Here is a 17,486-nt window from a genome sequence, read left to right as displayed (position 1 = left end):
GCATCTTTTCCCACTCCCATGTTGCACTGAGATCAGCTCAGCCGCAGCCCAGGATCAGGGCCCAGGACTTTTCAATAACCAGGCGTCACCCTGGCCTCTCAAGCAACAAACCTGTGGTTCTAACCCTGGGCACTTGTAGTTAGTGTGGGGTAGATGCCCATGCACTGTGGGCATATTGCATGGAGCGGATGGTTTCTAACAAGCTATGGCATATTACTTCAGGAAGGGCACAGCAAGCTGGGCTAAGTACCCCCATGCTATGTTGGGGCCTTCTCTCCCCCTCCTGAACTGTTCTCATTACTTTTGTATTTGGAAAAGCCTCTGAAAATGTAACAAGCTGCAGCAAAGTGCTGCCTTATTAGCTAGCAGACTGCAGGCAGCGCCAGGAAGCGTTGTAAGTTATAGCACGTCGAAAAGGAATGTTCCACGGTGAACTTTCTGAAACACTCAGAGGGCTGCTCTCCTCTGAGTCCAAATGATTGCACTTCCGCTAATGCTCAAAAATAGCCATTCTTTTTAGTTTAAAGATGTCCAGCTTGGATGCCTTGACAGGTTCAGAGAGATCAGGCTGATAACCCAGCTCCTGAATCCAGAACGGGCCATTACTTTTCTGAGAAAATCATGTCCACAGGCAGAAAGCAAACCATGTTTTTTTAATCGATTATTATTATTCCATTCCACACTGAAGCATTGATTAATGCCCAAGATATATGGCACACCAGGAGATTCCAGAACCACTGTTTATTACAATAATCAAATTGTCTCATTGTTACCTTGTTCTCCCTTTCTTTGCTCCAACTAGTATCTCTCATCCTACTCTTAGACAGTGAGTTTTGGGGCCAGGACCCTCTTTTCATTATATGTGGGTACAATGCCCAGCACAATGAGGCCTTGAAACATGATGGGGGCCACCAGGTACTACCACAATTCAAATAATAATGTACTAATATTAGCAGCCCTATAACAGGCTTATACACAGGAACGTTCCATCTTTCTTCTCATCTCTTGTGACGAATGAGGTCATCATATGCCAGTGAAGACAATAAAGTGTGCAATAAAAATCATAGCCTTTCACAAAGCAACACATTTGGGCTGTCAGTCATGGCAACAGAAAGGGACCAGGAAGATGTGGGAATGGCCGGAGAGAGGAGATACGTAAGGGGAGTGCTGAGAAACTCAAGGTACACTATCCAGCAGGTGAGCGCTAGGAGACAAGGGCGGGACAGGAGACCGACCTGAGGAAAAGACTGTTTATTAGACTGAACCATTGGATAACGTTACGCACAAGGCTACAGTCCTAGCTTGGAGGTGCCCCAGACCTCACCCTAGTGCGTGGAGGCTTTGCTGGAATTCCAGCAACATCCCTGCCTGTGCCTCCTGCCTTGAGGGATCCACGCTCATCCAGCACCCACAGTGGACAAACCTAGGCCATTCGCGTATGGCTGTGCAGAAAGCAGTTCGTCCTGCTCTGGGTGTTGGTGGGGACTGGATGAGAGAGAGCACCTGGGTCTGGGTCTGCTGGATGAGAAACCAAGGCTGACAACGTCATGCCTATGGCGTTAGTGTGGTGCATGCAAGCCCATTAAACTCCCTCTCTCTCCAGTCTCCTCGGCAGCCCTCTCCCCGGGAATTAGTGCTTTGTTTGTGAACCAGCTGAGTCTACGGATCTTGGTATAAATACACCAGCTCCAAAGCAGCCATCAAATGCTATTAATTTTGGGAAGCACTATAGGGATAACATACATATTTAACAGCCAAAGCGCTGAACATTAGGATGCCACTCGCTCCGTAATGTATCTCCTGGTCTCAAACGTTTCCTAGGGGGTAATTCTGATCTCTATGAACCACTTATTCACAGACTATTTCACAATTTATTACTGAAAATGGCCAGACATCCAATTCACAAGCTCCCTCGGCTTGCTAATCGATTTCTCAGTGAAGGTGCCCTCAATTTCATAACTTCACAGTTCTTGTATTGCTCAGGGAGAGTGGCGCTGGCTGCTGGGGTAATATTTCTCTTCCAACAAGTCACCGCAATATGAGCAAAAGGCAGTGGGGGTGTGTGGGGAGGAGAGGGGTGAACAACCTTTCCTGCTTTTCCTTTTAAAGATCCCTCCTCTGGCTTTTCTACTGTCATTTACACCTACGGAGAAGAGACAAAGGACAGCAGCAAACGTCAATAAAGTTTAGGGTTGTATTTTACTTCTTAGGAGCCAATTTATGAAAATGCATTTATTGCACAACTCAGTGTGCCAATCCCATCGTGCCCCTCACGCCGTGGGTCACAAGGCTGCAGGTGGCTTTGCATTAGGCATGCACGCGCCCATTCCAGCACACAGAGACGAGCAATTAGAGGGTGGTGATTTGCTCTATTGACGCTTTCGAACTGGAATGTGAGCATAAAGCTTAGGGACCTTCGTGGCAGTAGAACTGCTAGAGCGGAGAGATTAAAGTTCTGGCTAGAAACCGGCTTCCTCGCTCTGCGGATGCACCTCACTCCTGCCTTGCGCCACTCCCACTACAGCAGGGGTTCAAACTGGGGGTCAGGACCCCGCAGGGGTCACGAGGTTATTACATGGGGGGCGGGGCGTGAGCTGTCAGCCTCAATCCCAAGCCCCGCTTTGCATCCAGCATTTCTAATGGTGTTAAATATATAAAGAAGTGTTTTTCATTTATAAGGGGGGTCGCACTCAGATGCTTGCTATGTGAATGGGGTCACCAGTACAAAGGTTTGAGATATTCCAGATCCAGACCCCGGCTCAGCTCTACCAATATGTCTCGCTTCTGAGCTGACGTATCCCCTCCTCTAGCATTCCTCAGTCCTGGCCCTGCAGCTCTCACTGCTGTTCCAGCCTTCAGCCTCACACACCTGGGCTGGTGCATCATTTCAGTAATACCAGCTACCCCCATCCAATAATTTCCCCTAGTGGCACCGCGCTACGTTTTAATTAGATACAGATGGACGAGGGCAGGGCGGGAATAAGTCTCTGCTCAATCTCTTGAGAGTTGAAATAACCTCGGGTAATTCCCCCACCGCTGACCCCTGGCCTCCACCTAGGGTTCATATCACTGTGCATGGCATTTATTTTGTATTATTCACCCAGCTCTATCTCCCACTTACAGGGACTGGCTCCAGCTCACAGAACCTTGCAGTCTTTCTGCTGGGCCTGATTCAAATTCCTCAGACCAAAACTTTCAGAACAAGCAAAAAAAAAAAAATGTAAATTCAAAAGAATAAAAATAAAACAAAACAGATGCCCCCCGCCCACCCGATGGCCAGAGGTAGCCCTGCAGCACCCTGCCTCTACCTCCCCTGAAGGACTACACAGTTCACAGCATTTCAGACATACCCCTTCTAGGGTCCAATTTATTCAGGCCTGAGTTCAACACATGAGTTCAGTGTCTCTCTCCCCCGTCCTTCTTCCCTGAGCTGGGTCCAGGTCAAGTCACTCCCAGGCTTGCCCGGGCTGGAATTCAGCCTCCTGGCTCTGACTTCTCAATTCCCCTCTGTCAGATTCTTCCCTGCAGGAGCTTTTTTCACCCCTGAATTTCCCTCCTCCCTACAGCTTCCTGCTGCCCTTTATAGGGGAATGAGCCGTGCTCCATCAGGCCCCGACGAGTCTCGTGGCATGGGTGGGCCGGAGCCATTCCGGCAATAATGGGGCTTTTCTGCCTGAGGCCTCCAGCCCATAAGACCAAAGCCACCGTTACATTGTGCAAAAACTGACCCTGCTCCAGGAGCCTGAGCAGAGATGTCCAGAATCTGAGTGAGCGGGAACTGCCAAAGTGCCTTTTGTTCCAGCATTTCCCCTAAGGCAGTGGTGGGCAACCTGCAGCCCGTCAGGGGAATCCACTGGCAGGCTGCCAGACATTGTTTACATTGGCACGGCTGCCCGCAGCTCCCAGTGGCCATGGTTCGCCGTTCCTGGCCAATGGGAGCTGCGGGCGGCCAATGTAAACACTGTCTCGCGGCCCGGCAGCGGATTCCCCTGAGGGGCTGCAGGTTGCCCACCACTGCCCTAAGGGCTCTGCAGTAGCTTCTGACTGGACCATTCTTTTGAACAACTGTAGCCAGTGGGATCCATTGTTGTTGCTCCTGATGCTGATGCAAATGGCACCAGGGTGCTTTAGCTGTGCAGAGATATCTCGGGGGGGGGGGAGTGTGTGTGTGTGTGTGTGTGTGTGTGTGTGTGTGTGTGCACCTCCTGGGATCAGTACAGTATGAAACTTCCGAACAGCATGGGGGGGGGGGGGGATAAGAGGAGAAAATGACCATCTATTTTTACTCTGCAGTCTTCCTTGCAAAGCCAGGCATGAAAGCAGCATGGTATGGGCTAAAATAAGACAACCAGAGGCTCCTGAAGCACATTCACACCCGGGCGTTTGAGCAGAGCCACTCAGCTGAGAAAACGTATTGTGCCAATGAGCACAGAGAAGATGGAGCCGCTGTGTGTCAGGTGTGGGTTATTTTGATGCTGGGTGGTGGTTTCATTTTAGGAAGTCAGGCCTCATTACCCAAGTGGTCCATCTAATTCCATTACCCAGCCTCTTAACATGCCAGACCAGACCATTGCTCTGTCAAGTCCAGTATCTCCCATCCTTTCTGCTGCACTGGATCAGGTTACATAGCTACCTTGTCCAGCCTCTGTCGGGAGATGTGATTACACAGGGGTGTTACTGGACAGCAGTGTCACAGCACGAGTGCATCATTTGCAAGATAACGATGGAACAAATGTTTTTTAATTACTACCTTCCTTAGTTTTTATCACTCTTGGAAGGAGAGGGCTATCCCCCAAGCAGAGCAAAAGTCAAACATGAAGAACCCCAAGTTATCTGTTGTGCCTTGGTCAGAAGGATGTTTCAGGGACTGGAATAGCTGGAGCTGCAGGCTGGGAGTGAGGTGCATTGGCAGAGCTGTGTGTGAGCTAGAACTGGAATGGGAAGGGGTTCTTCAGGTGAGGCTCAAGGTGCATGAACAAAGAGATGGGCAGAGGATACATTTCACACTGCTTGTAACATGGCACTGGGACAAACACTTGTCCTTCTCTTTTATGAATACCCAGTTCACATGCACACATTCTTTTAGGAACCCTAGACAATATGTCGTAAAAGACGATACTCGCTAAACCCTACATGACCTAGCAGTTCTTTCCCATCTCCAACATCCATGATTCTTTGACAGAAGAGGCTCCTTGAAGGCACTGCATGGAAATTGGCCAGGAAAAATTACTGGCATAAACGGTATTTCAAACCTGATCTACGCAACCTGCCGAAGTTTCGTTATAGTTTATTTGTTCTAGGTACAGCGTTATTTCCTGTTGCTGCCAATTGGCACGGCATGACCCAGCATTGTGTAACACAGCCAAATACAAACCAATGCGACTAGTCATCATTCATTAGATGTTAAATAAAAATTCATTCTGATCTGATGCCTGCTATCAAATCCAATAGTGAAGGCGAGAACTAAATACAGTGTGACAGTTGGAGACAGAGAAGATCGGTTAAGTATCCATGGTTTGCTGGATAACTCAATTACTTTTGGCTAGGTTGTCACATACGTAGTTATGAGGGGAAAGAGACACAAGCGCTGCAGTTATAACCCGTGTGTATAAATGAATTCCGGGATAGTGAGAAGTGACAGATTGGCAGCGCTGGAGCATGACGTACCCGCAGAGCGGGTACAACACAGGCAGTGGCGGGAGAAGGACCCCGGTGGTACCCACCCCACCTCCTGGCACGGAGCTTCAACTCTGACCTTGAAGGGCCTCATATAAAAGCAAGAGGAGGGTTCAGTCTCTAAGGCCCATGAAGCCACTGGTCTCTCTGATAAGATTGGCAGCAGGGTGGCTAATTTGGGGCTTTTGTGCCCTTGGAGTTATGGGGGGATCTGTCCAATAGAAAATCTGCTGAGACTGACAAGTCACTTCATAGAGGGCCACTGAGTAGCCACCTGATGCTAATGGCAATGTGCGACAGAATGTGCCCCTCCTTAGATCAGTGACAGAGAGAGGAAGAGACCCTCTAGCCCCTTCTTAATCCCCCGAGCCACCAAGGCCCCAGAAGGGAGGACACTGAGGCATGTGTTTGCTCTTATTTTTTTGCTGTAACGAGAATAGTTACATCTGAAGCAGACACCCGCCCCTCTCCACTGCCTCTCCTGCTAGTCAGTCAGGCCCTTGCACAGCCTGTGCGGTATGCTAGTTAAGAGCCTTTCTTGCGCTCAGTGCATGCAGCCCCTCGCTGGGCCTTCAGCACGCACCGGGTCAGAGAACATACCTGAGATTCAGCACAAGAGTTGACGTGGAGGTTAAGAAATGTGCAGCAGGAACAAGAAGCAGCCTCATGGCTACTGGAAGTGGGGTGGCGTCTAGCCAGCAACACACTGAATCACTTAGTTGTTTGGCACGTGTGGACAAGGAGCAGCTGTTTCTCGGGAGTGTGGGAACAGCAGGAGATGCTGCAGCGTAGCACCTTACATGTGCATTGGCGGAGCTGTACGTGGGAGTTTGTGCAGCACCTGCTTGCGCCCTGTCTCAGCCCAGCCAGCACGCTCGCACTCTCTCTGGGCACCAAATTCCCTCTCCTCCTCGTATTCCTCTTCCTTTGAGTTCCGTTGCCTAGATACATAGGTATTGAAATGCCTCTGGGTGCAGACAGAATAGCCATTCACTCCGCACCGTGTACATCATTTCTAGAAAGTACCAGCTAGCTCCCATAAGAGCTCTGTTCAGTCACGACAGCAAGGAAGTGCCGAAGTTGTGGAGTGACAATGGTGCCATAAACCCAGGCCTGCCTGCCAGGCAATGAAAGCTGGTATCTCCACCAGGTCTGCTGTGTGCTTGGTTGTCTGGGTAAGTATTCACTGGGCCAGATTTTCTCTTGGTCCAAATCACGCTGCTGCATTGATGTCAATGGTGCCATTTTATACCAACCAGATTGACTCAATATCTTTTATTTTAACCACTAATGCAAACCCCGCCCCCAACTGTGAATTCTAACACCGATGAAAATATTGCAGGATAGTCACCCTTTATAGTGGGCTCTGATGCTTCAGAGCCATTGCTCAGCATATCCACTAGCCTTGGCTTCTCTTCAGGTGGCTAAAGTGCCCAGAGCAGCAGTCCCAGCTTGCAGGGAGTAATACATCTGTTACCAGATGCATTAAATGACCGCCCCAGCACATTCCTCAAGGCTTGATTTCCAAAACTCAAACCCCGGACAAACCAGCTCAAACTACTGGCTACAAAGCACCCATGGTCTATCCAGCTCCAGCCAGGTGGGAGGAGAGAGAACACACCTTTTTTCCATGGTAGCCTCCTCTGCACTAGCTTCCCCTTCCCTTTTATAACCCCACTCAGATCAGCCATGTGCTAGCAGGTGCCTAGGGGCCATCACACCTTCTCATGGGGCAGCCACGGGAGGTAAAATGTTGCTAACTAGTAGAGGTAAATTGGTCACCATGAATGAGCCAATATTTGCCAACCGTGTGCACATGACAGTACCTAAGGCACTGAAATCTCAGTGTCTCTTTTCTCTTGTTATCTTAAGTAAAGCGAAGAGCTGTGGTGTCTCAGGTACTGCTGTGTGGCAACTGTTGGTGCCTTATTGGTGACCAGCGCAGGTTTCTGACCTCGCCAATAGCACAGGGGAGCTAGGAGAGAGCCCCAAAACATAAGGCCAAAAGCAAAGGGACTGGCAAAGCTACTGCAGCATTGTAAAGCACCAGAGAAGTCACACATTTCCAGCCATTTATATAGGGATGAGAAATACAAGCCTGCAGCCTCCTACCAGGACAGTGGTGACAATAAGAGATCTGTTGGTTAGTGAGTCTGTGACGTTGGGTCCTCGCCCCTTGGAAATTTCCGTGATGTTCAAACCATCAGAAGGGTTCCATACTCCAACCTGAAATGAAACAAAGAAACAAATTACTAGACGCTTGACGTGTGTTGTTCAGTCTCTTCCAGGATCCCACAGACCTGGCTGAAGGGAAGCTAGTTCTGTCTTCTGTTGCACAGGCAAGCGAAGCTGAACAGACCGTGTTGGCTGACCTAAACAGAAGAGAAAGTCACACTAATTCTGCACTTGCAGACCACTCCAACAGTCACCCATGCAGAGCAGATATTACAAATACCTAATGCCTTTCCTTTTTGCTGCCCTCTAAATGGGGGCACTGATACCTGTGGACAAATATGGAGGTCCATGATGTCTAGAATTCAGGAATTCATTCAACAGTGGACAATAGCGCCATGCAGTACAGGAGCTCAGAATACACTGACCAGGAACTTTGGCCAAACCTCACAGTGATTAGAGATATTCCTGAAACAAAGATTCCCCAATGCAAGTGTCTTAAGCTTTGGTGAACAGCAGAAACCCCAGATTCTAACACTTCCAAACTTGTGAAGGGTTAAAAATTTAGATCATAATTTTGCAGCTTGGGCCCATCTCCTATAGGAACCAAAAAGAGGTCATGGGATGTATCCAAACACAATACAGGCTTTGGCTGCACACAAGGGATGTGTTCAGACAGTATTTAGAGTCATTTGTGTTGGAAGGAGTCTTGTGGGTCATATAGACCAGAGGACAGGGGCTGCTGTCTCAATCACTCGATCCTTCCCATATTGTTAAATGTGAGGGCATTGCAGCTAGGGGGGAGGAGAATTCTGGTATAGAAAAGGTTGAGAACACAGCTGGCTGGAAAATGGTATTTCTGATGAAACTTTAAAAAATAAGAAAACATTTGAGGGGTGGTTGTTGGAATTTTGGGGGTTTTAAAAAAAACAGAGAAACATAAAAACATTGGTTGGTTTCCGTTTTCAAAAGTCTAAAAGTGTTTTCATTGAAAAAACTAGCAAGTTTCAAAAGAAATAAAGAATTTCCATGAAAACTTGTTTCTTAAAAAAATAAAAAACACAGCCAAATGGGATCGAAGTTTGCAGTGCCACTGCCCTGGCTGTACCTATTTTGTGGGCAGCATCGCCTAGGCTTTCAATCTGGCACCTTCTCTGCAGCACTGGACTCATAGGTGCAGGAAATAGGGGTGCCGGGGGTGTTCCAGCACCCCTGACGAGACTTAGAGGTACATGGAATATCTGTGACTTGCATCACAATTCATAGTGTATCCTATGTATTTCCTATCTGTTACGGTGTGAAAAATGTGTCTGGTGAAGTCGGGCTCTACCATACACACTAATAGGGAAACTATAACCTTATGAAATCTCTTGTCTGGTTTGCATGGCAGGGTTGCTATCGTTAGTCAATTCCCCCATGGATGGAGCACTCATTTCCGCCAATGGAGAGAATATTGTCCCTGGATCTAGCGCACAACATGAATGTGAGAGGCGGAATTTACTCCAGTAATTAATTACGATTTCTCCATTCAAATAATTTTGTCCTAGGTGAGAGGGTTTGATTTCCCCGGGAGATCACAGTAGCCTTGCAGAGAGAAGTGCTGAGAGGCACTGGTATTAGAGAGAGAGTTCAGAAATATGAACTCCTGTAATACCCTGGATGTGGGCAGATTCCACATTCCACCAGTTCCACTCAGGGCAACTGCATCGAAGTCCCTGGAGGTCCAGACAAAGGGCATAACTTTAGTGTCATGGAGTGGAGACCAAGCCCATCTGCATTTAATTTAGCTCCATTTTGCACCAACTTGAAAACTAGTAACATTGGGAATGAATAGGAGCTGGACACAAAGCAACCGGCCAGGAACTCCCGGCTCTCCACTTCTAACGGGGGACGACCCTACAACTGCCCATCAGGGAGTTCTTGCACCTTCCTCTGGAGCAGCTGGCGCTGGTCACTGTCAGAGACAGGATCCTGGAGTACATGGACCATGCGTCTGATCCAATCTGGGAATTCCTACGTTCCTTTATAAAGTGTTACAAACAGGGGCCAAGTGTTCATTTTAATCAGTTCTCTTCTGCTGAGAGACAGCGGGCCAGATCTTTAGCTGAGGTAAAATGTCACCGTCTCTTTAAAACCAGGAGAGCTAGGACGATTTACACCAGCTGTGGAACTGGTCCAGCGTCATCACCGCTATTTGGTCCAATTCCCTTTTAAACGAATGCAAACACACATGTCCTGCCTGCCCTCCAGCTGCAGGAATAGATGCGGCAGGGGATGATACAATTCAGCTCCCCTTTCTGTCCAGCCACTATCTATATTTTACTGTTGTTAAAAGCCTTTTAACAGCCCGACTGCAAATGCGAAAAAATAAGGCAAAGAGACTTATTGGAAAGGAAACGCTTTCAGTAAAGCGCTATGTTTAACATCTGAACGCACGTTCCTCCACCTTCATGGATATAGCTAGGTAACAACGTGTTTGCCGTATTATTATTTATATTACAGTGGCGTGTAGCAGCCCTGTAGCACTAGGCGTTCTGGAAACAAAGTGCGAGACAGCCCCTTACCTGAGGAGCTCACAGTCAAAAAAAAAAAAAAAAAAAAACCAGACAAAGGTGGGAGGGGGAGCCAAGGCCGTGAATTACTCATCATCACAGAGAAGCTTAACAGCACAGCTGGGACTAGACTCCAAATCTCCTGGATCCTGATCCAGTGCCCTATCCACTCTACCACACTGCCTCCCGATTTTAGACCTGACTGATCTTTTGTAGAGTCTTTCATACCGGGAGGGATCTCACACCACTTGACCAACTCTAACCATTGTCCGGTGAGACAGCATTTTACCACTGGGCAAGCTGAAGCTCTGGGAGGGGAAAAGGCTGGCGATAGCCACGCAGAGTGCCCCCGGAAGAGTTTGACTCCTGGGCCTACCTGGCATAAAGAACCGCTCCAGTGACGCCATTGTGCTGCGCACATTTACATCTAAAGATGATCTGGCCCCTCGTTGTCCTGCTGCAACTGCTACTCCGCACTCTCTCCCAGACCTCGAGAATGCAGGTTTAAAATCTCCTGGCATATTCAAACCTTGTGGCTGGTTGTCTAATGCTGCCCCTTTGAGGCTTGTTATGCCCCCAAATAGACAGAGACAGAGACACAGCAAATAGGAACCGCAGAATATACAGGTCGATCCATCTACGAGGCCACATGAGTGATGGAAACTTGAAAACAGAGAGTCCACAGACCAATCCCATTGCGGGGCTAGGAGCTTCAGATTATTTATTTATTTATGTTTTTTGTTTCCTTGATTGTTTTTCTTTTCTTTTCTATTTTTTTTTTAAATAATTCAATCTCCCCAGCAACCTCTGGCGAGAACCTGGTTTTACTGCATTCACAGAAAGGGTTTTTGAACAATGAATGCTGTTTGGCATGAACAGTATAAATTTTAAAAGAGTTTCCGTGAACTTTCTGAGAATCCCTAAATATTTTACAAAAGCCAGGCATTCCTCCATCCTTCCTTCCAATCACGCAGCAGTTAAAATGTCAGAAGATTATTATTGTTATAGGGAAGAGAAGCAATAATATAAAGAGCCTTTGGCAGTGCTACCTACTCAGCTAAGAATCCCTTGCTAAGTTTTCCTTAAGAAAAATGAAATACATGGAACTCAAGTCTGCATTAATTAATTTAAAAATTAAAATAAAGAAAAAATGCAAATATTCCATTAAGAGAACTGTGCAAGTCGGATAGTCAAACAACATGTAATTATGTTTGGGTAATACTGCTTTAATCCTCAGAACATCCAGGAGGTAGCAGGATCAGAAGCACAATCCTAAAGCTCAACAAATATAAGCTATTATACATAATGCAAAGTACATATTGGGATTCACTCCGTTTGGCATTTCATTATTTCAGATTAGCTATTAACAATCTTAGTGTCCACAGAGATTTGACATCGATACTTTAAAACCTTTCCAGAGTAGACAAAAAGCTTTTTTTTTTAAAAAAAAAAGCAGAGAGCTACAAAATCTCATGACTAGATGGAGATTAAACATAAAAGCTGAACATCCTTGAGGAATATGCTTCAGGGTTTGGCAGTTTCCCGTGAGCATTACGTGACACCCAGTAGTAATAAATACCACTAGGGTCAGCAATTCTATCATACAGCTGAGGAGTACTATGTTGACTGAGAGATATTTTGGCAGTACTTTAAGGTTCAGATTCACATGGTATCCAAAATGTCTGTCATTTTTGCCTATTACTCTACCGGGATCATTACTGGTAAGCAGTCCACTGGTACAGGGAGCTGGGTGGGCTGATGTTACCAGTGGCACCAATCCTAGCAACCCACTTTGCAAGGTGTCAGTCAGCAACCCCCTAAGGGGAAAGCAGCAATGAATCAGTCCCCAAGGTTTCTCCCATCCCTAAGTTTGAAGGCTCTCTAACCGTGGATAGCTAGCTCACGGCACTATCTGCATCCTGCTTTGAGCACAGCCCATGCGAATAGGTGACTCTTGGTATGCATTGTCCACAGTGCAGATCTTTGTTCTATTCAGGCAACTTGCTGCTCTGTTTTGTCCACTGAATGAACTGCTCTCCCCTTGAAAATGATGTTTTAGGAGTTTTAATGCTTTGAGTATTCTTTGTTTTTTTAAACGGTCCATGAAACAGGAATGAAATCCCCAAGAGCACCTGAGAATCAGACCTGCACTTCAGTGGCATTATATCCTTGTATCCAGCAGGGATCTGTGCTAATTACAAGAATTCTACACGGTTGTGTTTGTGCAGCTACCTTGCGTCCCCAGCAGCAGGATTGCTGCTGCAAACACTCCACATCCAAATGGGAAATTTCCAATCAGGCCAGGAAACTAACCTGTCCTCATTTTTTTCGTACCCTCTCTCAGATATCAAAAAACAACAAAAAACATACATTATCATCTCCTCCAAAACTCAGGCTGCAAGTGGGCCAATCAGGGCTGTAACAAACGTGGGATATTTCCAGGCCCTAGGCAATTTTCATAGCAGGAGATCACACCGAGAGGGGGGCTTTAAAGAGCTGCTGGCGCCTCCGGGAAAACACTTCATAAACAAACTGTAGCATGTAGGCAGCACTTGGGTTGGGCTTTTTTCCCTCCCATCATTGGCATGGAAACAAAAAACAGGCTCCTGACTGCTCAGGAAGTTTCTTCTGCTTCTGCAGCTCCACTATTTCCCATGTGTGTTACCACAACAATCTTACATGGCAACTAATTGTGACAACTTGGGCTGCGGGTTCAGGGGTGTGTGTGTGTGTGTGTGTGTGTGTGTGTGTGTGTGTGTGTGTGTGTGTGTGTGTGTGTGTGTGTGTGTGTCAGGAAACAGGAGCAGAGCAATTCCAAGGCAGCAAATATCCTTACGTCGCACACAGAGGCAAAAATAGGAGCTATGGGGCTGATGCACCATTTTCCAGGGGGCCTGAGTGGATCTTTTGAAGGTTTCATAAACTCTTTAGCTAGCAGGAAGGACAAACTTTACTGACCTTTTCGAGACCATCTTCTTTGAGGCTGATGATGTCCAAGTCAAATTCTGTCCTTAATCCACTGGTTTTGTTGAAGACAATACGCCCAGTTAATCCTTCCCATTGGGCCTGTGGAAGGGAGAGAAGTCAGCACAGCAGTTACTCGGCTTCATAAATCATCGTTTGCTACTGCTGTACAGTGCTTCATTTTAATTACTCCTTACACTGATACTCTCTCCCCGACGAGCATGATTAATTAATAATCACCTCCATCATTGCTCATGCTGCAGCACGGGCTGGAGCATTCCATAAATTCTATTATACTCCTTGCCCTGATTTACATTTGCACTTTTTGTGTACAACATTGATCTCAGGACGTGTCCCTGGCACGCTGGGTCGGTGCAAAACTAGCTGTGTTTCTGCTCGTGTCTTTGCAGCTCTGACAACGTCTGGGGGACGGTGGTGGGGGGGGGCGTCTTTCAGCATTGGACAACGCCACTCGAACACATAAACAAATCTCCCTCACCTGCCTCCATGCCGGGGTAGCGCAATGTTTATTTACCCTTTGCAAGGTGCTTTGGAGTTGAAAAGTGCTAAGTATTTTCGCCTCTGTTTTTCAGATGGGGAAAGTGAAGCGCAAAGAGGCGAAGACCTGCTCGATGCTTGGAAGTTTGGGGCTGAATGCTCAGAAGGAGTTGGGCACCTAAGTTCCAGGGCTGTGGCCACTGCAATGCATAAAACTCCAGCTGAACCCGGGCAGGCATCTCAACGCACTCCATGCTTCAGTTTTTGCAGTAAAAATTCCGGAAGCACGTCTCTCCCTCCCTTGGGCCAGTGAACGTCTGCAGAGCCTGGGGATTTGAGCACTCGCCCAGCATGGGGAGATCTAGGATCCAGTCCCTCTGCTTCAATAGCTCATTATTTATCCACAGTGCAACATCTTCAATAGGAGAGACTGCAGGACTCCCCTCATCAGAATATCCCACAGCTCTCACCTGAGAGGAGGCAGATCCCCGTTCAAATCTTTTTCACCCTTCAGATGGGGGAGGGGGACTTGAACAGGGCCCAGGGATGTCCCTTCTCCCAGGTGCGTGCCCTAACCACCAGGCTGACTGTTATGAGGGAGGTTGCTGTCCTTCTCCCCCCTTGTCCTGGGCTTCATGCTAAAATGGTATCGGGACCCTAACTCCAAAGCGGGGTCCTGGCTGAGAATCGCAAGCAGAGCTAGCGCTCCCTGCCACCTGGACTGGCCCCGATCTCTGGGAGGGGGTGGCACTTCACACCCCTCTCCCACTGGCTGGCTTGGGCAGCTCCCTGCTTAGCCTGCTGGCTTTTGTGAATCTCAGTTTCGGTGCCTATCTCTGCCCAATCATTGTATAAAAACAACGAGGAGTCCGATGACACCTTAAAAACTAACAGATTTATTTGGGCATAAGCTTTCATGGGTAAAAAACCCACTTCTTCAGATGCATGGAGTGAAAATTACAGATGCAGGCATAAGTATATATTGGCACATGAAGAGAAGGGACCTTACAAGTGGAAAACCAGTGTTGAAGGCCAATTCAGTCGGGGTGGATGTGGTCCACTCCCAATAATTGATGAGGAGGTGTCCATACCAAGAGAGGGAAAATTGCTTTTGTAGTGAGCCAGCCACTCCCAGACACTATTCAAGCCCAAATTGATGGTGTTAAGTTTGCAAATGAATGTTTGAAGTGGGTTGTTTGAATAAAGAAGTGGGTTTTTTATCCACGAAAGCTTATGCCCAAATAAATCTGTTAGTCTTTAAGGTGCCACCGGACTCCACATTGTTTTTGTGGATACAGACTAACACAGCTACCCCTCTGATACTTTGCATTCATTGTATAGGCGCCTAGGCCACTTAAATCAGGCAAGGTGAATTGCAGTGATCTTCCAGGCACCTAGAAGTCAGTCGTTATGAGGCTGAGCATCACAACCCCCAACCCCTTTCGAGCATTTGGCCCTTTGCCACTTTTACTATGCCAGTGTTTTTACAGCAGCAACCCTGCACCCCAGGGTAGACTCACATAAAAGGCTTATGAGAGTAACTCTTGGTCCACTTTGGCAAAGAGAAATAAGCTCTTTTGGTACAAAGCACTTTATACCAATCTAGGAATTTTACCAGCATAACTACGTACGTGAAACTTCGCAGCCCTAACTAGTTACACCCCTAAATCTTTTGAAGTGTACCCCAGGCCTCAGTGACTAGTCCAGGGCAGGGCCGGCTCCAGGCACCAGCTTGCCAAGCAGGTGCTTGGGGCGGCCACTCGGGAGAGGGGTGGCACTTCCAGCTATTCGGCGGCAATTTGGCGGATGGTCCCTCACTCCCACTGGGAGCGAAGGACCTCCCGCCGAATTGCCGCCGCAGATCGCGATCGCGGCTTGCTGCTTTTTTTTTTTTTTGCCGCTTGGGGCGGCAAAAACCCTGGAGCCAACCCTGGTCCAGGGTGGGAATTAGACCTAGGGTGACCAGATGTCCCAATTTTATAGGGACAGTCCCGATTTTGGGGTCTTTTTCTTATATAGGCTCCTATAACCCTCCACCCCCGTCCCGATTTTTCACATTTGCTGTCTGGTCACTCTAATTAGACCTCAGTTGCTCCTGGCTTCCAATCCTGTGCTCAGACCATTTGAATATGTTTTTCTCTGAGGCCTGCTGATGGTAGCACCAGCCAAATGCATCATTAAATAACACCATTACAAAACCCAGCAACGACAAAACCCTCCCACTGCTTCCCACAAACTGCTTATTTCTTCTTTTAAAAAATAAACATAAATAACTTCAGATTCTTTGGACTTGGGAAGTCAGTCACTGAACTTCTCGGCCCCAGCTCAGAAGTCCATCCCTGTTCAGCAAAACACGTGAGCACACGCATAAGGGTTTGCACTGGCCCCCTGGGCACGCAGCTGTCTTGAACTGCAGCCCCCTTCTGGGGCGGAGGGATAGCCCGGCATGGTGGGGCAGGGAGATCTGCAAATGGATATGGAGCCAATCCCACTTTGATGAAAAGTGCAATGCTATTGTCACTGCCTTTCTGTCTCAGAGCGACTCTCCTGGTGTTTTAATAAACAACAGCACAGAAATTAACCTCCCTGGTTTAAGGGGCAGGAGAGGTCTGAAGAATGGCTGCTGCTCCTGTAGGCTAAGTGGTGATTAATGTCACCGCAGTGTGCAGTGCTGGCCCTGGAACGTCTAGGGACAGCAAGGGGCAATTCTTCTGCTGTTTCTTGTGACATTTCCCTGAATGCAGGACACCCGGATACCATCCTCCCATACACACCAAGTGAAGTATGCTTGCCACGCTCTGAACTTTAGGCTGGTATTTCCCTGTTCCCTTTCCGAAATGCCAGACTGTTTGCATGCTTTACTGGTTTGACTCATTCCACTTGCGGAGTTCATCTGCAGCATGCTCTTCTCTAACAAGTGTATGTCCCTGGGGGGATGAGCCAGAAATAGCCCCTGATGATGAACGTGGCACAAGCTGGGGGGATGACTGGCATGTTTCCCAGATCAAACCCCTTCCACTCTCCCCCGGGACACGCCTGGTTAATTCCTGAAGGAATGCTGCCCCCCACCTCCCAGGCCTATTGCCCTGTGTGTTTGGGGACGGCTGCACTCAATTTGCCGAGTTGAGCATGCAGGTGGGAACTACAGCTGGGAAGTTCTCTGGGACCCAGTGAACACACACAGTGTTCGAAGTACTGAGTCGGAAACAAACACAGATGTGTATTGAGCGCGTCACCTCCTCGCTGAGGCTCTAACTCTCCCGCTTCGCCCAACGCCGGCAGTTGATGGAGCTGGCAGAGCAGGGAGGCGTCACATTAATGCAATGGCACAAGGGAAGCGGAGCGCAGGCAGGGGCAGATAGAGCCAAGGAGAGCTCCCCTCCTTTCCCTGGCAGCCATAGGCAGCGCTCCCTCACATCGCCCCCTCTTCCTCAGTCTGCTTTACCCCTGAGCCCAGAGACACGGCACCTGCCTGTCACCCAGGAGGGTCTGTCTCCCCTTTGCTTTCTCATTTCCAAAATAAACTGGGACAAGGAAGGGTCGGCTCAGCCGCTTCCCCCACCTCCCCTCCCCAGAGCACCGACCGGGTTCTCCTGCCCTCTGCAGAGCAGGTTGTTCTGAAGC

General features: G+C 48.1%; 1 protein-coding gene across 1 annotated transcript in view; it reads right to left on the bottom strand.

The window, feature by feature from the left end:
* GRIK3 (glutamate ionotropic receptor kainate type subunit 3) overlaps window positions 1–17,486 on the bottom strand; it is a 229,489-nt gene that overhangs the window by 51,997 nt on the left and 160,006 nt on the right. Inside the window, exons 8-9 of the mRNA XM_065421725.1 lie at window positions 13,359–13,466; window positions 7,789–7,902 (exon numbers count right to left, since the gene is read on the bottom strand). Of these exons, the coding sequence (XP_065277797.1) occupies window positions 7,789–7,902; window positions 13,359–13,466 (222 nt within the window). The remainder of the gene's footprint in view (window positions 1–7,788; window positions 7,903–13,358; window positions 13,467–17,486) is intronic.

Source organism: Emys orbicularis, chromosome 23, assembly GCF_028017835.1.
Source record: "Emys orbicularis isolate rEmyOrb1 chromosome 23, rEmyOrb1.hap1, whole genome shotgun sequence".
In the NCBI taxonomy this organism is placed as follows: domain Eukaryota; kingdom Metazoa; phylum Chordata; order Testudines; family Emydidae; genus Emys; species Emys orbicularis.
Note: the sequence above shows the minus strand (reverse complement) of the source record. Positions and strands in the feature narration are given on the sequence as shown.